General features: G+C 30.1%; 7 protein-coding genes across 7 annotated transcripts; 1 reads left to right on the top strand and 6 right to left on the bottom strand. All coding sequences in view use genetic code 12, as the record gives it.

The window, feature by feature from the left end:
* Window positions 1-66: 66 nt before the first annotated feature.
* On the bottom strand, window positions 67-2,649 carry CAALFM_C206740WA (uncharacterized protein; the record flags this gene model as incomplete). Its single annotated transcript, XM_705281.2, has 1 exon — window positions 67-2,649. One exon carries the CDS (start codon window positions 2,647-2,649, stop codon window positions 67-69), a length of 2,583 nt encoding a protein of 860 aa, XP_710373.2.
* A 2,849-nt stretch (window positions 2,650-5,498) lies between these two features.
* On the bottom strand, window positions 5,499-6,452 carry LSP1 (lipid-binding protein; the record flags this gene model as incomplete). The annotated part of the gene is made up of 1 exon (XM_705282.1): window positions 5,499-6,452. The coding sequence occupies one exon, from the start codon at window positions 6,450-6,452 to the stop codon at window positions 5,499-5,501; it is 954 nt and encodes a 317-aa protein (XP_710374.1).
* Window positions 6,453-8,460: 2,008 nt separating this feature from the next.
* Window positions 8,461-9,498, bottom strand: GRE2 (Gre2p; the record flags this gene model as incomplete). Its single annotated transcript, XM_705283.2, has 1 exon — window positions 8,461-9,498. One exon carries the CDS (start codon window positions 9,496-9,498, stop codon window positions 8,461-8,463), a length of 1,038 nt encoding a protein of 345 aa, XP_710375.2.
* A 693-nt stretch (window positions 9,499-10,191) lies between these two features.
* CAALFM_C206710WA (uncharacterized protein) lies at window positions 10,192-11,361 on the bottom strand (the record flags this gene model as incomplete). Its single annotated transcript, XM_705284.2, has 1 exon — window positions 10,192-11,361. One exon carries the CDS (start codon window positions 11,359-11,361, stop codon window positions 10,192-10,194), a length of 1,170 nt encoding a protein of 389 aa, XP_710376.2.
* An 830-nt stretch (window positions 11,362-12,191) lies between these two features.
* AMO2 (Amo2p) lies at window positions 12,192-14,207 on the bottom strand (the record flags this gene model as incomplete). Its single annotated transcript, XM_705285.2, has 1 exon — window positions 12,192-14,207. One exon carries the CDS (start codon window positions 14,205-14,207, stop codon window positions 12,192-12,194), a length of 2,016 nt encoding a protein of 671 aa, XP_710377.1.
* A 4,076-nt stretch (window positions 14,208-18,283) lies between these two features.
* PEX22 (Pex22p) lies at window positions 18,284-18,907 on the top strand (the record flags this gene model as incomplete). The annotated part of the gene is made up of 1 exon (XM_705204.2): window positions 18,284-18,907. One exon carries the CDS (start codon window positions 18,284-18,286, stop codon window positions 18,905-18,907), a length of 624 nt encoding a protein of 207 aa, XP_710296.1.
* A 977-nt stretch (window positions 18,908-19,884) lies between these two features.
* Window positions 19,885-20,742, bottom strand: FRP3 (putative ammonium permease; the record flags this gene model as incomplete). The annotated part of the gene is made up of 1 exon (XM_705203.1): window positions 19,885-20,742. One exon carries the CDS (start codon window positions 20,740-20,742, stop codon window positions 19,885-19,887), a length of 858 nt encoding a protein of 285 aa, XP_710295.1.
* Window positions 20,743-23,854: the final 3,112 nt, after the last annotated feature.

Genomic DNA, 23,854 nt, shown 5'->3' with positions numbered 1-23,854 from the left:
ATAAAAATATTTATTAAACCATGTCTCCATAACCCCTCCCATATAGTCTACCTCTTTCTATCTTATTCACATTTCTTCATCAAATTGAGGAAGAGTATTATTATTATCAGTAGTACCAGTAGTAGATCTTGATTGATTAAATGAATGAAGACTATGACCACCAGTATGACCACTTTGAAACATTGAAATTCCTTGTGGTGTACTACCATAATTAAATAATCCATCAGGTGAAGTTTCTTGACTATTACTACTACTAGTAGTACTACTATTACCATCATTATTTATTGAAGAACCATTATTGGTAAAAATTTGAGGATTGTAATTAATTATACCTTGATGTTGAGGAGTTGACATTGTCATTGTCATTAATGGGAATTGTGAAGCAATAAATTGTACTGATTGTTGTTGTTGTTGTTGTTTTCCTAGAGGTGGTGGCATTGTACTATTTGATCCATCTTGTGAAGGTATCATCAGTATAATTTGTTGTTGTTGTTGTTGCAATTGTTGTAATTGTTGTAGTTGTTGGATTTGTTGGATTTGTTGGATTTGTTGTTGCTGTTGTTGTTGTTGTTGTAAGAAATAATTGGTGGTTTGTGGTGATGGCTTTTCAAATATTTTATCTAATAAAAATTTCGAATTCGGCGTTGATGATAATCCACCAAATTCAAATGATGAATGATCAGTTGTAATATTAAAATGACTAGTATTCATACTGTTATTACCGGCAGATATTATACTACTATGATCTTTAGAACTATTCATAGTTACATTGTGATCTTGTAATGATGACAGTTGATGAGTTAATTGTGGAGTTGTTGTTAATGTTGGTGCTTGTGGTGGTGGTGGTGGTGGAGGCGGTAGAGACTGTGTTGATTGTTTTGATATAATCTTTTTATCAGATTTATTATTACTTGTTTGTTGTTGTTTCTCTTTTTGCAGTTCTTTCTGTTTTTGTTGCTGCTGTGGTTGTTGTTTCTTTTGATCATCATCTTTGGTGTTTTTCTTCTTCTTATTGATTAATGTGTGTACGTCAGTTAATACAATTTGAAATTTATTCATACCTGCTTGCATTTTTGCTTTATTTGCTGCTTTTTTCCTATTGTCCTTAAAATTGAAAGTTGTCGATTGTGGTTGTGGCTGTGATTGGGATTGGGATAGTTGTGGTTGCAGTGGTTGGGCCAGTTGATTGTGTTTGGATTTATTCTTGTTTTTAAATTTATTATTACCAATTATATCATCTGTTTTATTGTTGAAATGACTAAATAAATTTTGATTGCCACCAGTAGTTGAATTCGATTTCTTTTCAGAAAATACTCCCATCATTGGTTTTTTAGGTAAATTTTTCGCTGGTGTTGGACTCGGTGGCACCATTAAAGATTCATCATCTTTATCATTCTCAATATTGATCACAATATTACTCTTCCCCTTCTTGTTACCACGAATTCCATCTTTATCGTTTCCTTCTTCTTCTTCTTTTTCTTCATCGTCATCGTCATCTCCTTTAGCTGGACTGGAAATAATAATTGTAGATGGTGAACTAGGTGCTAATAATTTTTGCTTTGCTGGAGTTTGAAATTGGATTTTTGGTTTATTAGTGACATCTCGAAGAACTTTGGATGGTGTTTGCAAAAATGCCTTTTTATCAAAATCTTCATCATCGTCATCGTCATCATCATCGTCAACTTCGACTTCAGCTTCAATTTCAATTTTCTTTTGAAGTACTTTTAATTTATCATTTACCAAACTTGAATTTCTGTTTTCTTTATTATTATCATCATCATCATCATCATTGTTTATACTTTCTTTCCCATTTGTTTCATGTTCTGGCGTATCAATTTCATTTTTCTCTGCCTTGGTAGTAATACTCAATTTATGAGGTTGTCTAGGTGGAGTATCAAGTAAAGCTATTGATCTTTTGGTAGCACTTTTCAAAGGATCTTGTAAGATTTTCTTATTAGCAACACTATTAAGAGTAAATTTTGAAGGAGTAATAGCTTGAATATCTTGATTCGAAGTAAAGTTTTGATTGTTATTACTATTATTATTATTAGTAGTAGTATTATTATTATTATTATTAATACCAAATCTAATTGGTGAATCGATATAAAAATCATTAGCATTTTGAAAGATTTTTTCATGATAAGGAGTAAAATTAGGATTGAATTGATTTGTTGATGTAGCACTACCCAAAACATTAATATTATGATTTATAAAAGGAGTTAAACCAAACCCTTGGAAATCTAAATCATTTATGGAAGTGTTGCTATTACTATTGTTGTTGTTGTTGTTGTTATTATTATTATTATTAGTGTTGTTTGAAAATACAAGTCTGTTTGGTGTTGAATTGAATAATAATAATTGTTCATTGGAATAAGTTTTGGAAATTAATGGTGTCCATCCACTCAAGTTTAAGGATTGGTTGATATATTTCGACGCTGATGCAGTTATAGATGGTGTACCCATTGTAAATTGTTGTTGTTGTTGTTGTTGATTCTTTAAAGATGTTGATGTTGATGATTTAGTTAATGGGATAGAAGAAATCTTGTTATGTAAAGGTGTCTGAGTAGAAATTATAGGTTTCTTAAGATCATAATCATTATCATTATCATCCCTAGTTGGAGAGGAACGTAGAAACTCACTAGTTGACATGCTTTATTGTTGTTGTTGTTGTTGTAATGTTGAGTTGAGTTGAGTTGGGGGTTTGTATGAACAAAATATTAGGTGCTTGGTGTAGACTCTATTTAAAAGCTTTCAAGTTGATTGAAATGAAGCTTTTAAAATGGTATTAGCAAAGAGTGAAGTGTGAAGAAGAAGGAAAGTGTTAAAAATAAACAAAACAAATGACAATTGAAGAGAGAGAAAGAAAGAAAGAATCACGAAATTGTTAAATGTTAAAAAAAAGCAACACAGCGAAAAGAAAAAAAAAGTCGTGGAATTTTGTTTTGAAATTGTTTTGGGTTTCTCTGTTTGTTTATGTTTGGTTTTTTTTTTTTGTTTTTTGTTTTTTTACGTTCTTTGGTCGCGGGTGGTCGCGGTAATGGCAGTAGAAGCAACTGTTGGCGGAACTAACCCCGGTGAGTGGTTAGTTAGATTCCCAGATTGCTCTGATAGTATTGTCTTTGATTACTAATTACTATACTCTATAGAAGGATTTGAATTTTATTTTTTTTTTGACCTTGATCAATTGCATAGGGTTGTATCTCACGTATGTTAAGAGGGCCAGAGAGAGAGGGATGCGGGGGGGGGGGGGGGTTATTTGTTGAAATTCATCAAAMYKGGCAGACAAGTTGAGCGGACAAAGACTGAGAGACTGGTCAACCAACCCAACCAACCCAACCAGGAATTAACAACAAGAAAGAATTACTACCACCACCACCACTAGCTTCATAAAGAAATACACAAAAATTAGCAATCAGAATTCTCAGGTAAGAATTTTTAAAACTTGAACTAAAATGTGTGTTTTTTAGTTTCTTGTCACTTTATAAAATTTCAATTACAAAATGTTAAGAAAAAAATTGAGCGGTCTAGTTTTTATTGGTTGTACCTCGGGAATATCACCTTGGTTTTGGTCAAGAATTCTTATTTTGTGGAGTTAGTTAGTTAGTTGCCAAAATTGATAACTCTCTGGAGATGACAGTTAAGTTAAGTATCAAACCTGGTTTTCTTGTGAATACGATGCAACAGTGGAGAGATTATAACCTTGAAATAGAAGCCCTACAGAATCTTAATTACATTGTTCAACAAACAATGTTGATAAGATGTCTGTCTGTTTGTCTATCTAGTTATTTGCTTTTGTCTTGAGTAGTAAATCCCCAATTCTTAGGTTAAACGACAAACCAGTAGTAATAGCAATTAATATCACTCTGGTCTCTTTAAATATCCAACTATTTAAGATTTATTGGTAGTGATAACAATAGAAATATCTAGATCATCAACTAAATTTCACAATCAAATCTATTTCTACTTTTAACTAAACAGAATTGTAGTTCGTTTAATCTTAGGATACTAAATATATTTGTTGTTGTTGTTGTTGTTGATGATCTGGTTTGATGATTTCGGTATGAACGGGATTAGAATTATGGTTCTGGTTTTCATAATAAATAAATCACACGTTTAAAGACAATGGAAACAAAATAAAAGTATTGTGTGTGTGCATACATATATATATATATATAAAAGCAATCGAATGCTTCTATTGCATTTATGGAATGTTCATTCTTTTTCCAACTTTGTTTTTTTAATCGGAGTTCCCTTCCTTTTGTTGCTTCTGCAATTTCCTTCATTCATTCATTCATTCATTCATTCATTCAGTTGTTTCATTCATTCATTCATTCATTCAGTTGTTTCATTCAGTTGTTCCATTCAGTCATTAAAAATGCTTTGTAAGAATATAAAATATTACACAAAATTATTCACCCACAAGTAAGAATTGTAAACAAAACCTGCATATAGAGAGAGGTGAACTTTCAGTTTTCGCGTTTTTGTGTAATTTTATTCTTCTTCTTCTTCTTCTTCTTCTTCCCCTGAAGATTTCTTTGATACGATGATTTTATTAGAGAATGACATTTGACAGATTTGATTGGTTGGAAAGAGAATAGAAGAAAAAACTAATAACTGTCCGATAAATCATATTTTACTAGAATTAATCGGAATGTCTTGTTTGTTTGTTTGTTTGTTTTTTTTGTTTGTTTGATTTAGACAATAATAATTGAGATTAAAAATATCGGGTGATGTAAAAGAATCAACGGGTACAACAACAGCAAGAACTATCAGGTAGATAAACTACGTTAAAATTAACTTTCTATTTAACTAAACCATAATAATAAAGTTGACATTCATCTCTCTGGTGTAAATTAAGTTTTTATCATCTTTAATTGAGATTGTAACTAATGAAAAACTAAAAGAGAAACAAGCTAATATGGTAGCTTCTTTGGCACGTGACACGGATATATGTAAAAACAAAATTTTTATTCTAATTTGATAGATTTTTTTCAGTTAAAAAAGGAAAAAGTTTTTTATATTTGCAACTTCAAAGAAATAAAAACAAGTCAAGTTAATCAAACTTGTAGATAAGTTTAACTTTTAAACCCCCCCCATTGCAACCTTTCTATTATAGGTTGCATTTATTTGAATTCTGAATGTCTTCCACATTCTTGCAATTACAAAGAAACTAGTGTTGGGGGTAGAAAAACTAACTATTTCGGCACTAACCAAAACCTCAGAAGAAAAAAAAAAAACAAGATAATACATAATAATTAATGCTATTAATGTTGCTGCTATCAACTGTTAAATATATATATATAAAAAAAGGATAGACAAGTTAAGATAAGATAAGATAGATATGTAAGAAAGCAAAAGATTTTGAATAAAAAACAATCAAAACAAAATAATAAAAAAAAGGGAAATAGTTAAAATATCAAAAAAAAAAAAAAGAAGGGAAAAACTATCGAGTACTTTTTCTTTTTTTCAAAACTTCAAGAGTAAATTTTTTGTAAATTTTAAGCAGCAATTTTAGCTTCAACTTCATCAAAATCTTTTTCAGCAATTCTTAAATTTTCAGCTTCATTAGCCAATTCATCATCTTCATAAGCACCTTCTAAATCTTCTTCTGCTTCTTCATCATGAGCAGCTAATGATAAAGTTGGACGAACAACGGCAGAATCAAAAGTCCAAGAAGCTAAAGCGTTTTCAGCATCAATAATAATTTGTTTAGAAGCTTCATAACCGTCATAAGCTGGTCTAGTTTCACCTGGAGTGACTGGACTTTCATCTAATAATTCTAATAAAGCTTTACCATAACCAGCAATTAAAGCAATTTTTTCAGCGTGTTCTCTAATAGAATCAAATTGATAATTAAAAGCAGTTTTCAATTTTTCTCTAGTAATATTACTCAATTGAGCTTCAGCAACTAAAGATTCAGCTTCAGCTCTAACCAATTCTTGTTCTAAAACATTAATTTTTGGTGATTGAGGATCTTTATATTTCAAATAAGCAATTTGATCAGTAATTTTTTGTTTTCTTTCTCTACTTGGTTGAACTGAACCTTCAATATCTCTAATAGATTTCAAAGTGATTCTATATTGATCATATCTATCAATAAATTGATCTTCCAATTCACCAACTTCATAGATTAAAACCCCCAATTTATCAGTGATATCACTAATATCATCTTCATTAGCTTCACCCCATAAAGATAATTGTTTAGCAACATCTTTTCTTTCACGAGAAGTGATTTCAATTGATCTCATTAAATTTTTTTCCATTTTAATTAAAATGGCCAATTTTCTCGACAATTCTGGACCTAAAGCACCAGCAGCTTGTTTACGGAAAGTATGACTAATCGAACCTTTACCAAAAAATTTGGATTTGGTAGATGATGGTGGTGGAGGTGGAGCTTGTAATTGAGATGCAGTTGGAGCTCTAGTGGATCTTAAAGAATAAGTTCTATGCATTGTTTAATTTTGATTAATATGAAGAAACGGAGGGAGGAAGAGGGGGGTAAAAGGAAAAAAACAAACCTTGAAAGGGATTACTTTATTATAAGAATTGATAAAATTAAAAAAAAACAACAAGTAAGTAATTTATATATTAAATATAATAGAAAGTAAGAAGAAGAAGAAGAAGAAAGAAAGAAAAAAAAAAAGGAAGGAAGGAGGGGGAAGAAGAAGAAGGAAACAGGAGTGGTTGATTGGGGCGTCCAATCTCTCTCTAATTTATAAATTTTCTTGGTGAGAGTGGGTGGTTCCCGGTGAACAAAAGAGAGTGAGAGAGTGAAAGTGAGAGAGTAAGAGTAAATTTCTTAATAAAAAAAGCAATCACAATTTTACCAGTGACGAGAGAAAGAGACAAAAGATAAATAAATAGAGATAGAAAGAAAGAAAGAAAGAAAGAAAGAAAGAAGAAGAAGAAGAAGAATTAATTACAATCACAAAGAAAAGAAAAAGTACAAATTTTAACCATCAGACACGCCACTCATTAACTTTTACCATCACCGAAAAAAAAACATATTACATTAACAATCGAGGTGGTAAAAATTTCAACCAGCCATCTTTTCTTTAGTGTTTACTATTGATGTGTTACCAAAACTTCATTTTTATTAAAAAAATTTCTCAAACCTCTTTGAAGCCGTATGTGTATATGTTGACAACGATTTCTAATCTCCATAACCCCCAATCAACCTAATGTCTATACACATATCAGTCGATTATTAAAATCAATCTTTTTTATTATTATTATTATTATTATTGTGGTCAGTAAGATTATAATCCTTTCTTTATTCTACATTGTCCACACTTCTACTTTATTGTTTTATAACGGATTGAAATTACTATACAATTGATGGAAGCTTTTTTCGTTTTCTGGGAGAAAGACAAACAAAAGTACGTCTATTCAATCTACTTGAATAAAGAGGGGGGGGGGGGCAACTACAAACGAGATAAAAGATACAAAATTCAAGACAAACAACAAAAACTAATTTGAAATTTCTTCAACTGAAACAGGAAAATTATTTTCTTAATTTGGTTAGTAAACTTTTTTTTCCCCTAGAAAATAAAACGAAATATTAGGAAGGCGGCATCATCAACAACAACAACAAGAACAATGTCGTGATGTAAATCTGACTATATCTCTATCGTTTAATTTTGATAATTGGTCTGTCTTAATTATTATCATCTAAGTTTTTATCAAATTTAAAGTATAGGGAGGAGTAAAATAATGGATTTAATACGTCACACACACATACACACACACTATTTCTAAATTCTTGCTTGATGCCAAACTTCGACCAAGACCAAGAAAATAGGAGGCTGAAAGAAAGTCAGACGAGGGATGGGGGGGGGGGGTAGGGTAGTGATTGGTTATGTTTCTCCCACAAGCAAGCGTGTAAAAATTGTACCTATATTTCGTTCATTCTCTCCATCTACGAAATTTTAACTCGTCATACTTTTATTTTTTTGTTGTCTCCGCCACCACCGCCACTGCCACTGCCACTGTTACCATCACTAGTATCATTTACAACGCGTCGTTATTCACAACTTATTTAGAATCTGCAGGGTTTTCGATTTCAACCAACAAAGACCTAATTACGTGTATCTTTATCGGTTAGTTATTTCGTATAGCATGTTAATTGACCTCTCTTTTGTTGCTGTCAATGTCAAAAATTTCCATCATTTAAGTTGACGACGATTATTATTCTTGTGTCATAATTTCACTCCAAATTTGGTGATGAATTTGATTTGATTCGTTTTTTTTAGTGATTTAACATTCTAGCAGTTGTGCAGGTTCCCCCCCCATAGAGAGAGAGACGATAACAATAAATTTCAAAAATATGGAAGACGGAGAGTAATTTTCTTGTTACTAAAAGTGTATAACGAGTAATACACAGATGTTACATGTAGTAGTAGTACTTACAAATAAACATATATTAAAGACACAACTTACAGATCACGTTATTTTCTTTTTTCAAATCAATTGATTAACAGTATCAACAACACTTTTATCCAATGAAATATATTTGAATCCCAAAATTTTTTCAGTTTTGGTACTATCTACTCTCCAAGGATAATTTGCAATTTCTTCTTCACTTTTAACAATATCACCTTCTGGGATATCCAAAGAAGGGAAATTCTTTTTAATTAAATGAGCAATCAATTCTTTAGTGAATATTTCATTATCTAAAATTAATCGTTGACCAATAGCATCATCATCCTCAAAGGCAATAATATGTGCTCTAGCAACATCACGAACATCAATAAATGATGCTACTAACGATGGAATTGGATCATTTGATTTCAATTTCAATACGGAATTAATGATTTCTCCCGTTGATCTTAATGCTGCTGATTTATCTTTAATTCCAAATGCTTGAGGTCCAAATACAAACAGAGGATTAATCACGGCAACATCAAAATTTAATTGGTTTTTATTTTCATCGACAAATTTCCAAACTTCTCTTTCTGCTAATGTTTTAGAAGCATAATAAGCAACTGCTGGATTAGCAAGACCTTGTTCAAAAGTAATTGGATTCCAATCTTTTTCCAGAATTGTTTTAGGTTCAGTTTGTCCCGTACCCAATGGTTCAACAGCAGCAATTGATGAAGTTATAACCAACTTTTTAATATTCTCATTACCATATTTTTTAATTGATGTTAAAACATTTTTTGTCCCATCTATAGCTGGTTGTAAAATATCTTTTTCAACATTATCAGTAGCAAATGGGATTGGTGAAGCACTATGAATGAAAACTCCAACTTCTTTATGATTTTGTAAAATCGAATCAAATGCTCCTGGTTCAATAAGACTTTCAACTATAACATAATCAAATTTAGCATCACCAGTAGTATCTTGATGATGAGCAGTAATTAATTCTTTCAATTGTTCACCTTTAGATTGGGATCGAACCGATCCAATTACAGAATAACCTTTAGATAATAATTGTTTAATAATATGTTGAGCAATATATCCAGTTGCACCAGTGACAAAAACTGTTTCTCCAGACATAGTAGTAGTAGTAGTAGTAGTAGTAGTAGTAGTGATACTGATAAATGAATTTAGTCAATTGAAAGTTTGTTGATATACGTATAGCAATTAATAACCAGGGAGAAAGAAAAAATCACCACACAATAACAACAATATTTGCAACGGTTTTTATAGTTTTCCCTCGTTTGCCATTCAATTTCAACCTCCCACCCCCTTTATAAATGTTCGAAGAAATTTATAATTTTTTGCCATTGGATATTGTCCTTTGTTTTGTTAACACCATTACCACCACTAAGAACAATAAGTTTCACCATTTCGTCATTTGTTATAATTATGGTCTGACATCGACAATTGTGTTTTGTACGGAATTATGCCAACCTTTTTGTTAGTTAACCTTTATTAATTAGTAAGCAGGCGTTTTTGATTAGCGAGGTAAAAAAAAAAGAATCGGAGTAGAATAATCAACGCAAATCAACACTACACAATTATTTCTATTTAATATTCATATATATCCGGAGAATCCTTAACTGTTCAAAGATAGTTTGCTCCATATTTGATTAGAGGTGGCAATTTGGCTTTCGAAGTTAAAATTCCAGAGTTTATATCTCGCGAGCTACTTACCCCTAATTGGGAATTATAGCCGTTATGACCTACAAATCAAAATGAAGTTACTTCTTGGTCATATATTATTCGTTTATAGATCATCATACTTCTTTACAATTTACATTGAGGATTACCCTCATTCTTAGCTTCAAGAATTTGATTAACTGAATCAATCACACTTTTTTCAATTCCAATATATTTATCACCAAAAATGGTTTTAGTTTGTGTAGTATTCCAAGTATTATTTAATTTGGATTCATCAATTTGACCAGTAATAGGTTCACCTTTTGGTAAATTTAATTGAGGAAAATTGTTATTAATGATATTAAGTAATGTTTGTTCATTATAAATATCTTCAATTAATAGTAATCGTTTATTTTTAGTTTGTTTAGGTTTTTCAAATGCTATAATATGAGCTTTTGCAACATCTCTAACATCAATAAATGTATTCTCTACTTTAGTTGAAATCTTAACTTTATTAACATCATCAACAGTTGATAAATTCAATAATCGAACTATTTCTTGTGATGAAGTATTCAATTCTAAATTGTTAGTACCACCAGCACCACCAGCACCACCACCATTATGGTTGTTTATGGGAAATGCTTGTGGTCCTAATACCATACCTGGATTAATTGTCGTTATATTAAATTTTGGATTTTCAATTTGTAAAAATTTCCAAACTTCTTTTTCAGCAAAAGTTTTCGAACCAAAATATCCATAAAAAGGATTTTTCAATGACATTTCCCAAGTAATTGGATTCCATGAATTTTCATCAGCAACCACCACTGATGAAGACAATGATGTTGAGCCCGTACTGGTACGAGGAAATTTCCCAAATTTTCCAACGGCAACTACTGATGAAGTAATCACTACATGTTTAATTTTATGACCAAATTGTTTAATTGCCAATAAGGCATTTTTAGTACCATTAATTGCAGGAATTAATAATTCTTGTTCAATATTTCCTGCTTTAAAATGAAATGGTGATGCTGTATGTAAAAAAATCTCAATTTCGGGATATTGTTTTAATACATTATCAAATGCTCCTGGTGATGAAATATCTTTAATAATTGTATAATTAAACAAATCACTATTCAATGATTGTGTGGTTGATGAGGATGTTAAATTGGATTTAATTGATTCTCCTTTAGTGGTGGATCTTACTGATCCTATAACATTATATCCTTTTATTATCAATTGTTTGATTAATTCTTGAGCAATGAATCCAGAAGCACCAGATACAAATACTGTAGTAGGAAAATTAGTTTTATCAGTCATGATGGACAGGTAGATAAATGGGAGAATAATGAAAAAAAAAAAGTATTGAAAAGAAGCAAGCCAATCAAAGTAGGAGGATATTCATTTATTATTCATAAAATTGTTGGTTGAACATTTTTTTTTATCACATTCACATTTTTTAAAAGTAAATCAATGGTGGTTTTGTGTGATGAAATTAAAGTATGAGAGAAAAGAAAAGTGTGGAGTAAACATATAACAACAACAACAACAATACTATAACAACAACAACAATACTATAACAACAACAACAACAACTATAACAAACCATTCAATACAATTCAACAAATTAAAAGTTACTAGATTAATTGTTTGTGGAAAGTTTATTCAATCTGGATTGTTTATATGCATTGAAAGTTATGTTTATTCTGAGTCTTTAAACTGTGATCACTTCAATTTAGTTAGTCAATTGATAACTTTTTACAATATTTAAACACTTACTAATATGATCAAAAACTATGTCACCTTTTAATACATCTAAGAGTATTGCTGGGAAATATCAAGAAATTTTGATATTTCAATTGTAGTAGTCCAATTTTTTGGCTGCAAAAAAAAAAAAAAAAAAAAAAAAAGAACTACACCACCATCACCCATCACCCATCATAATAATCTAAAGACAGTAATTACAAATACTCTTTTACATGTAACAGATTCAAAACCCTAATTCTGATAATATTTAAAACAAAGAAACAAATTAAACATATAAACATATAAACATATAAACATATAAACATATAAACATATAAACATATAAACATATAAACATATAAACATATAWATTAAATAATATAAAACCAAACTAGCCTTCTTGATTAGATCTTGTTTTTACAACAAGCTTTTTCATCACTATTATCAGCAACCAACACTGATTTATTAAACCCATTATTTGATTGAGGTAAATCTAACGCAGGATTTCTATCAAAGAAATTTGCTGGAGCCAATTGAATATTATGAGTTTCCACTGGCATAACTGGGAAATCTTCAACTCTTGGAATATGAGTGAATCCCATAGTGGCCCAAACAACAATATCTTCATTTCTTACTGGATCAATTCCATTAGCCCATTCAGTTATACCAGTATCAATTTTACTTTGATTAGTGAATTCTCCAGCAGCAAATAATTGATGATCTTGATATTTAGTGACCCAAACTTGTTGAGTAGCAAATTTGGCACGTTTAGCATTAAATGAATCAGGATCAGCTAATAACATTTGTCTAGCTGGCATATTAATTTTATAACCAACAGGAGTTTTCGATATTGGATTAATGACATTTTCATTAATGATTTTATAAGTTCTATTATCAAATGGTCTTTGTTCAATATAACCAGCTTTTTCAACAAAATGTCTATCAGTAACAAATCCAATTCCATAAGGATTAAATTCATCACGTGGTAATTTAATGGCATCATCATAAACAACCGAATTCATATGACCATCAACAGCAGGATCAATTCTAAATCCTAAAATATGTTGATGATAAGCGGCCATAACATTTGGACCAACAATTGTACCCCATGGAACTTTAACATTTTCATCAATTGGCATAGTAGATAAAATCCCTGTAGCTCTAACTTCAATATCAATAGATCCATCAGTAACAAATTTCAAATTAATAATATATTCATAATTAGCCACGGTGGCAATGGTTTGAACAATGAAAATTCTTTTTCTAGCAACAACAGCATTATCAGTTCTATAATTGACATGTTTATATAATAAACCATCATCTTGTTCATGCATACAAACAGTGTTAGGGATAACAAATGGTTCACCATTAGCATGAATACCATGACCATCCAAATATTTAATAACACCTAAACAATCACAACCTAAAGCCAATTTATTCCCATTGACACCAAATCCACAATCACCTAAATCAAATGCTTGTTTTCTATGATAAGGAGCTCTTGGATCACCATAAGGAACCGTCATTTCTGATAAGGAAATTCTATAAAATGTTTGTCTACCTTTAAACCAACAATCATAAATAGCAAAACCTTCTCTAGAATTTGGTGATACTCTAAATTCCCAACCTTGCCATAAAACTTTATTACCATCAATAATTTGGAATGATGGACCTTCAGGTTGTGAAATCAATAATGGTTTAACATCTCTCATTTGAGTTTCACCATTTAAATCAGGATGATATTGAACACATGGAACTTCTTGCCATGGACCCGTAGGAACAGTTTTATGATCAAAACCACCAGGTAAATAATCAATACGAATGAATTTCTTGGTGAAACATTCAAACACGGGAGAAAATTTCAATGGTAATGAATAATGATTTGATTCACTATGACCATTCCCTGCTAATACATACATATAAAATTGAATTAATGGTCTTGTTTCATTAGCATCATCAGTAGCATAAATCCATGGATCATTTCTAACGGAATAACCAGATGGTAATTTCAATTTAGCAATTTCTGCTTTCACAGCTGGATGATTATTACAATATTCTTCCCATTCCATCATATCATCAGGTAATAATGGACCGATAACACCTTTAGGTAATTGGGTTTTAGTAATGATATGACCAATAGTTACATTAACCAATGCTTTATTGAATTCCATAGTATTGGTATAATAATATAAATATAAAATACGAGGAATTTTAGGTAATGGTAAACCTTCTCTTTCAGCAACAATATATTGTTTCATATCTTTTTTAGGGGGATCAACTCGATCAATTTGAACGAAATGAACATTAGCTGATGCTGGATAAGCATCTTTGACTAATTTAGAAGCTAATCTAATTTCATAATCTTTAACTGGATGGAAAGGATGAATAGTTGATGATGATGATGATGATGATGATGACATTGGCAAATAATTGGATATTAATGAATGAATGATTATAAAGAACTAAAAGAAAAGAAGATCTATTTTTTGAAAAAAGAAAAAGAAAATTGGAATTAGGTTATGAAGAAATATCATAACTATTTATAATTTTTTAAATAGAAGAAAAAGTTTCATCAATCTTTCTCTCTCCCTCCCCCATATCAGTTAATTAATTAATTAAATCAATCTATTTGGTTTGGTTCGTTATCAAAATGAAAAATTTCATCTTGCATACAAAATTTGTTAATACTGTGGGTGGGTGGGTGAGAGTGTTGTTAATCGGTTCGACGTTCCCAATTAGGAAGGTGGGATCTTACTCCAAAAACAGATATTGGTTGCGCGCCCGTGTTCCTTAAATAAGATCCGCTTTCTTTTGTATATTCGTTTGCATATCAATATCAGAGAGAATTCAGTAATAACAAACAAGAGTCATAAAAAGTATTATGTAGCGCCCTTTTGATTATGCAACTCTATCAATGAATTGACTAATAATTTGTTATTGATAGCCATATATCCTCTTTGTTGATAATAACAATTATCTAATAATAAATTTTATTTTTTCAATCATATCTTTTTTCAATTTGCAATTCATTCATCATAAGATACTTTAAAAGTGGGGATATATGATTAGTATTATTATATTATCGGTTTAAATATCCCAGTTTGTTTTTCATTGATGGAGTTATCAATATATTCAATCGTGTAGATCCTTGATTGTTACCTATGAATTTCTCCCTCCCTCCCTTTGTATTATTGCAATTGATAGAATGAATTACTCTTATCTGTGAGGAGGGGGGGCGCAAATAAATATTATTGATACCACCTCAACTTCCAAAAATATGAGGTTAAGCTCGTTTTTCACTAACAGCTGGTCCAAAATTAAGAGAACCATATATTACATACTATCTATCAGAGTCAAATATTCATCATGAACCAAACTTTTAAACCAATAAGAAGTTGAAAAGTAAATCAAAATCAAATTGCAAAAAAAAAAAAAGAACAAGAACAAGAAAAAAAAAAAAAACGGAATCTAGATCAAAGCGCATCTTCAATTACCTAATCTGTAAAGCACTTATAGAACGGCAAAAAAAAAAAAAAAAACCAACTACTAAAGTATATCAATGTTATGGCAAATATTTTGATGTTAGTATGACACAGTGTTTTATTTACTATTAGCGGGGCACAACGCAATTCAACAGAAGAGATGTTATGTGTAGTGTCAATGAGAGATGATTTATTACATGATCAATAGTAAAGAGAAGTATTTTAATTAGAGTCAGGTTTGTCCTTTTTGCATGTTGAAAGATCTTCTTATAACAGTGAAATGAATGGAGATAATGTAAGTGCGTGTCATTAATTAAGGATAATAGGCACCTATAGAGGTATCGGTTATACATTATTGATACTGCTTCTCTTTTGATATTTAATTAATCAATTTCAGTTAACAATTATTAGATATTTACATTGTGTCAATAACAAAAGCTCTACATTGAAGTCATTTTAATAAACGATAATAAACGATTTATTCATATATATATATATATATTATAATTATGTAAACATCAAAAAAGAATTAAAATGTTGATTTCTAAAGAATCAACTTGCTATGATTTGTTTTAGTTTATTAGTAGTTAATTTGAAAAGCACAGCTAATCAAAGAAACGGTTTCCTGTAAGATTTGATCCTACTAACATTTCCCAAGAAAGTATATTGGCGCTCCTTACAATATTTGAAACGTGGTGACATATACGCTTTTCAAAAAAAATCACACCCCATCCAAGAGGATAGTTTATACAAAATTAATGTTGAAGATTTATCAATCTGAAAGAAAAAGAAAAAGAAAAAGGAAAAGGAATAACTGAAATGCTATTCTTATATATACTAGTTACTAGTCATCTTCTAATTTCTCGATGACTGAGGAAAAAAAATTTTTTTCTTTTTTTTTGTCATTGGTATTGATCTGATCCACACGACTACATCAAGAGGGTTTATCTATTCTTAGCCAAACAACAACAACAACACTACATGTTTTTAACCTGTTCCTTCTCCTTTTGAAAAGATCTGAAGTCATTATTCTAACGTGTAATCAATACCTAATTAATTGTTAAAAAATGAAAATTTTGTAAATCTTCTCAATCATGATAGTTTATTGCGTTGATTTCTGATCAAAATCTGATTTAATCACGAAGTAAAAATTCAAATCTACATATTAAATAAATTATGATAAATACAAAAATTTAAACATATAAATATATTAATTTTCATATATAAGTAGAATATCAATTTCTAAAGAATTGATTCGCTAAGTTTAATTTTCTTAAAGTTAGTGGATAGGAACTTTATCAGATTATAAAAAAAAAGTCATCTGAAGACTCAACTGTCCGTTCATAACTTAAATAACAAGACCAACAAAGAGTGCATTCTCTGGGGTGAACTTGTATTTGTGGCTAACACTAATCGGATCAAAAGGACCTAATCTAACAATCACTAAAAAAGTACTAACACATAATTTCGGTATTGATTTCGAATAAAAATCAAATTCTATTCAAAATATTAATAAAGAAAAAAAAGAAAAAGAAAGTAGTAGTAATAATCTCATTAAATTTCATTTCATTTCATTTCATTTCTCGTCAAATTTAGTTGTCAAGAATGAGAAATTAATCATCATCATCATCAACATTGTATCCATCATTATTGCTATTTTGTGTGCAGGATATAATAGGAGGAGATCATTTGATTCTAAACTATAGAAGAACCAATAAAATAAACTGGCCAACCAAGCAGCAAGCCAATCACCTTTTAACAAGTGTTATTTTATTGTTAATGTAAAAAAAAAAAGAATCAGTCTTGTATTATGATATTATATAGAAGATGGAGTCTTTCGTTTAAACAAAAATTAAGTTGTAGATGTTGTGTGAATTGTCTAAGATGATCAGCTACAATAATACTTTTTTTTTTTTTTGAAAGGAGAAGCAGTGGAGTGGAGTGAAGTGAACTAGAGAGAAAGGGAGATAAAAAGTGAGTGGGTTGCAATTTTAAAGTTGCAATTTACAATTGTGATTCTTTTAATAAATTAATAAAATGATAATGATTTTGACTGTGAAAAAAAAAAAGGTAAAAATGTTGACTTTCTAAAGTCTAAGTATTATTCTCCTCCTTATATATATGTGTATGCTCAATATTAGTAATCTTTGTGACTCTTTTACATTTCCTCTAGCAAATGTGATTGACAATTGGTATATCTCCTACAATAAAAGAAAACTTATTTGCTTACCAATAAATTTGATGATATTAAATAAGTCAACTTGACTAAGAGTTCTTCGGAGTTTTAATAGTCTTAACTAATTACGTAATGCTTGATTTAAGAGCTGTAATATGAGCGTCTAACTTCTTCATGATCTGGGTAGTTTGACAATAATAGATGATACCTACTAAGATCACATTCATTCATTTTTATCATTATCCTCTTTATCCCCTTCCCTCCCTCCCCCCCTCGCCTAACACTCCCCTTAAATCAAGTATCAAGTATTAACAAATTTCAAATTGGGGGGGGGGGGGGGGGGGGGTGATGATAATGATGATGATAATTAACAAAATTAAATGTTGGCCAAAAAAGAGGGTAAAATTGAATATGGCGGCGGGGAAGAAGACAAGAGACCCCCAATACAATCACTATGATTCGCAGTAATATTGTTGAAAAGAAAAAAAAAAAAAAAGGGGGTAAAATGGAAATGGAGTTTTGCCCAACAAAAACAAAAAAAAAGAAAAAAAATAAAAAAAAGCGTGCCTATAATTGTATCACGTGACTCAACATATTGAGGGTTAGATTGCAAAGAAGAAGAAGAAGAAGAATGGCCTCGTCTCAGAAATAATAATTAATTTCAATTAAATAAAAAAGTGGTTGACTTTTTCTTTTTCTTTTGCTTTTGCTTTTGCTTTTGTTTTTCTGTTCAACATTTTCTTTTTATAGTTATCCATTATAACTTATATATATATATATATATCTTTTAACAAGTGTTAATTAATTCTTTAATCTTTATTTTATTTTCCAATTAATAATGATGTCAAGAAAAGCTTCTAGGAATCCTAAATTATATGTTTCAGCATTAATAGCCACTTCAGCAATTGCTCTAACCTATAAACTATATTCCACATACCTTGCTCCTACTCCTACTCCCACTAATAAAGATAAGAAGCAAAGAGAACTAGATGGAAGTAGTACTGATATAGAGTTGAAACCAAAATTTAGGATATCAAAACGATATTCTAATAAATCTATTGCTATTACGTTATCATCGACATTTTTATCATCCAATTTACCATTAAATGAAATATTAATAAATCTGGAAAATATGATATTTATAATCCCACCAAATTTAAATGAAGATGATTTACCAATAATAGAAACCAAGGATACTGATACTGATAATGCCAATACCAATACCAATACATCATTTTATAAAGATCAATCAAATTTTAAATTATTAAAATGTTCAAATTTTCAAGGTTATTTACAAATTTTAAAAAATTTAAAACCAGATTTATTATTATTATGTAGTGATGATTTAGGGATAAATTTTAAAAAATTACAATCTGATTTATTAAATAATTTAAAATTAGATTTTATTAATATTGATCAAAATATTGATGCATTAATTCAACTTGAATCAATATTTGATTAAAAGAAGAAAGGGGAGGAAGCAGAGAGGAAAAAAAAAAAACAAGAAATAAGAAAAGAAATAAGAAAATTGGAAAGCAAAGGAAAGGAAAGGGAAATCTTTTGGTTTAAGCAATGAAGATATCATTCAATTATTTATAAAATCATTGGAAAAAAGGAATAACATAAACAACAGAATATCATACAATACAATATATAATATAATATATATACATATATATATAATCAGAAATATAATTAATTGCATATTTGGAAAATTAAAGAAAGAATGAACTCAACTCACTCACTCACTTTCTATAGACTATTGGAATGAATTGGAATTCAATGGAATAGAACACGTATAGAATAATATGGTAAAGGTGTTTAGACCATTTACAAGAAAGAAGATCTGAACAAACTAAAACTCTCTTTGAACATAACATGAGTGTCTAAGAATTAATCAAACGTATGTTTTCCCTTTTCCAACTAATAAGAAACAAATAATGACCCCCACAAATTAAACTAAAAAAAGAACACTTAGTACAACTTACACGACCAAACAACAAGCAAGCGAGAGTATAAAAACTGAAAAATATTTGATGTCTTAATTTACACGCACGCACCACCCCCACCCATCCATGGTAGATTTGTATCTTCTCTATCCTTCGGTCTTTTTCTCTCGGAGTTTTTCAATACGTTGAATTTTATGGAATCTACACACACACACACACAGACCCAACAACTACTAAAAAAGATCTACAACTTCAACAACTTATTAACCATTGACTATTGTGTGTATTATTATTATATAAAATTAAAAAACGGGATAAAAGGGGATAGAAAAGGGGGGACTAAATAAATAAATAAATAAATAAAAAAAAGTTTGGGAACCATTAAATAAATAAATAAAAAAATCAAATCTTCATCATTAAAAAAAAAAATCAATACCAGTATTGATTGATTGATTGATTGATTGATTGATTGATTACTTGGCCAATTATTTTATTTATTTTTTCTTGTTGGATCTTGTAAATCTGGTAATGGAATAGCTTTAACAGTAATATAACTATTTTGAGGATTAGCAATACCAGCATAAGCATTATACCAAGCAACAAAAGCAGTAATTAAACCAAACACTCCACCGGCTTTTTTAATTGCCACTTTACCAGTAAAATCAGAAATTGCCAATAATAAAAATGTAATACTTAAAAAGAAAAATATTAAAAAGAATGCCACAGTAGATTTAACGGTTAAAAGCATCAAGAAAAATGTGAAAATAAACCAACCAATTAAAAATATCCCCACAGCATAATGTAATTCTTCAGTATTATTAGCATAAGCAGCTTTAATACCAAATGAATCAACTTGAATAGCAGCCCAAGCACCCCAAAATCCTCCGTATGAACTCAAAGCAACACCACCAAAAGTATTACCAACGGCCAATTCAAACATACCAGCAACTAATTGAGCAGCACCACCATAGAAAAATGCCAATCCAACAACAATATTAGGAATAGTAACCCCTCTAGCTTCACAATTAATTAAACTTAAAACAAATGTTGTTAAAGCAAATGCCGATAATCCCAATGGAGCAGGATTAGCAAAATCATTTTTAGGTGGTGGAGCTAACCCTGGATTTAAAGTACCACCAAATGCTTCAACTAAATCAGAACGTAAATATCTTTCATTACCAAAAGTAACATAATCTCCATCAGTTTCAATTTTAGTAATTGGATGATGAGGATCATAAGGTGATGTTGAATTGTTGTTGTGGTGGTGGTGGTTGCTACTGTTATCACCCTTGTTTTCAATAATAAGATGATGATCTTGTGGTTGTTGATTTTCTAAATCAGCTGACATGATTTGATAAGTGTAGTGGTTGTAGTTGTAGTTGTAGTAGTTAGTTATTTATGTGTGTTGTTAAAAGTTTATTGTAGTGTCTATTGATATTGATATTGATATTTATCTCTATCTTAATTGTTGATTCTGTTATTCAAACAAACAGATAATTCCAAAAAAAAATGTAAAAGAAATAAAAATTAATAAAGAACTAAAACTTTATCTAAGTTGTTGATGGGAAAAAAAAAAAAATAAAAACTATTTTATACAAGTGGGAATTAAATGATGTTTTTATAGTCTTTTACAAAAGAAGAAGAAGAAGAAGAAGAACAAACAGGAGAAGAATAAGAGAAGACTAACATACTAAGACTAAGTGGTGTATAAATGGAAATTGAAATTAATTCTTTATGTAATGCAAGTTGAGGTTGTGGGTGAAAAATAGAAATAAAAGCGTCACAGAATTAAAATAAACCTCATGGTTTTTTTCCTCTTTCTGAGTTGGAGTTGGAGTTGGAGTTGGAGTTGAGAAAGAAAAAAAAAATTTTCTTGGATGCGAAAAGAAAAAAGGAACCCACCCCCCCAACCGCAAGAAAAAATAATTATCCTATTTTGTTAGAAAGAAGGAAAGAGGGAGGGAAGGAGGGGCTTGTTTTCCTTTTCTCTGGTTATGGAGTTTGACTGTCGAAGGGGGTATTGATCAGGAAATACATTAAAATAATCAAAAATTGAACTTTTACCTCGATTATTATTATTCTTATTCTTATTATTATTCAAACCATGAACTTCTAACTTTGGTTGGTCTGTCTGGAAATCTTGTACAAAAAACGTATAAACAGAGTGAAAAGTGGGTGAAAAGCAAAAGAAGAGAGCGGACTTTTCTTTTAATTGTTTGTCGTTTGTTTATGCAGAAAGTAAAAAATGTCTGAATTTCACTTACATTACAAAATGTATCCCTCGTACCGTACCAATTATTTAAAATTACCCAACACTTTTTTACTTCTTTTAATGAACTTTCAACAAAAGTGTACTAACTTATGACAATTAAAAGCCACTATCAACCAAAAAAGTATTAATAGTAATTAGTGGGACAACATCAAAAACCACAACAATTGAGATGTGGTCAGCTGATGATGAAAAGAAAGTAATGTCTGAGACCAGAATTACAAAATAAAAAAAAACCAAAAAATTGTCGTCGCCGTTGTTGTTGTTGTTGTCATCGTCATCATCATCTCTCAATAAGAGAGAAAAACCAAAAAATTGATACACAAACAGTTGCGGGGTTGAACAAGAGAGAGAAAAAAGTAGACGCAAAAACAAACCAACAAAATTCTCACCTCATCTCCTTTTTTCTTACAAAACTACTACTAAACTAAACTAAACTAAACTACTAAATTTGTTCTTTTTTTGTTGTTTTACATTATTGAGTTAGATGGTGGTGGTGTTGGTGGGTTGGTGTTTGAGAATGTATTGTAGAACAAACACCTTCTTTTACACCAAGAAACTTTTTGAAATGTGACTGTGGTTGATATATAGATACTACCTACTATACTACCAACGTCACAAAATACCTCACATTCTATCTTAAGCCATTAAAATAACAGATAAATATATATAATCCAAAGCAAAGGAAAAAAAAAAAATACTAGACCAACGGCATAGTGATTAATTGGTTTTTAATTGTACTTAAAATGTCAAAAACTATTGATTATTCATCACCCACAAGTTTTATGATTTTTTTTTTTCTACTAAACTCCTAAATTTAGTGAAGCTCGAGATATTATAGAAATGGCCATACCCAGTGACAAATGGTGGTGACAAGTGGTGGTGAGTTTCATTCCATTCCCAAAGACATTGTGACATCGGTGATTAATGCGCCTCGTGTGTGTGGCGTAAAAAGTCCGATAAAACGGCTACCAAAATCATCACCAACAAAAAAAAAATGAAAGGAATTACCCACCACTCACTACTAATAGCATTCAATTCACAACCTACAAGGGGAAAAGTTATTCAATTGGTAGTTTGAAAGAAATTAATATGGTTAAAAGGGAAGCAGCAGTAGTAGTAGTGGGTGGGTCGGTTGGTCGGTGATATATATAGAATCAGACATTTAACGGAAATACGAGACATAATTTTTAAAACTCCGAAAAGACAAAAAAAAAAAAATTAATACCAGTAATAATCTACTCTACAATGAAAACTTCTAATAACACGTAGTAGTAATATGGTATATACCATTTCTAATAAACCGATTTTTTTTCAATGTAAAATCAATTAAATATTTGTTGTCGTATATTTAATGCTGGATAAGTATGATATAGTACGATTAAATATCTCTTTAAGTTGTGAGTGTGGGCAGGAGGGGGGGGGGGGGTGGAAGAAGATTTAACAGTAAGCTACCAACTATTTACTGTCTGAAATCAATTGTAATTAATCTTACATAAATTAGAAAGCAAACATAACCGACTCAATGATTACTACTGAATAAAGAAGAGATCAACTCAAATCCAAGAAATTTTCATCAAAAATAATTTGTGGAGAAAGAAACAAAGAAAGAAACAAAGAAACAAAGTTAGACATAATGAAAAAAAAAAACTCGTATGCAGTTTGGAATAAAGAAAGTAGAGAGTCAGTCAGTATAACCCCACTACCCGGAGTTTCATTTTTCAATTAAAATATGGGGTAATTGTTCATATTCTTCTTTAATCAACTATTATTTATTACATACATGCATACATACATACATATATACTTTTCTAGTTTACGACAACAGCAATAAAATAGAATCAACGCAAACACAGACACAAACCTCTCTACGTTCCCATTTAACCATTTCAGAAGCAGCAGGACGGGGAGATAAGGAGAACTAAGACGCGATCTTTTGTTTTGTTTTTTTGTTTTTTTCTTTGTGGGGGGTTAACAATGCCAACACTTTGATTGTGTTTTATCTATCTATCCCTCTATATTACCCATAATTGTAAAGTACATATTATCGAAAACAAAAATAGTTAATCTGTATGAATAATAAATCATTATTATCATTATAATTCCTATTTTTTTTTTGTTAGTAAAAACACAATCATTTTTTTGTCATTGAAATCATCAGACGATTGAAAAAAAAAAATAAGATATCAAT

The sequence above is a fragment of the Candida albicans genome, chromosome 2 (genome assembly GCF_000182965.3).
Source record: "Candida albicans SC5314 chromosome 2, complete sequence".
NCBI classification, from domain to species: domain Eukaryota; kingdom Fungi; phylum Ascomycota; class Pichiomycetes; order Serinales; family Debaryomycetaceae; genus Candida; species Candida albicans.
The sequence above is the reverse complement of the archived record's forward strand: the minus strand, read 5'-3'. Positions and strand labels throughout refer to the sequence as shown.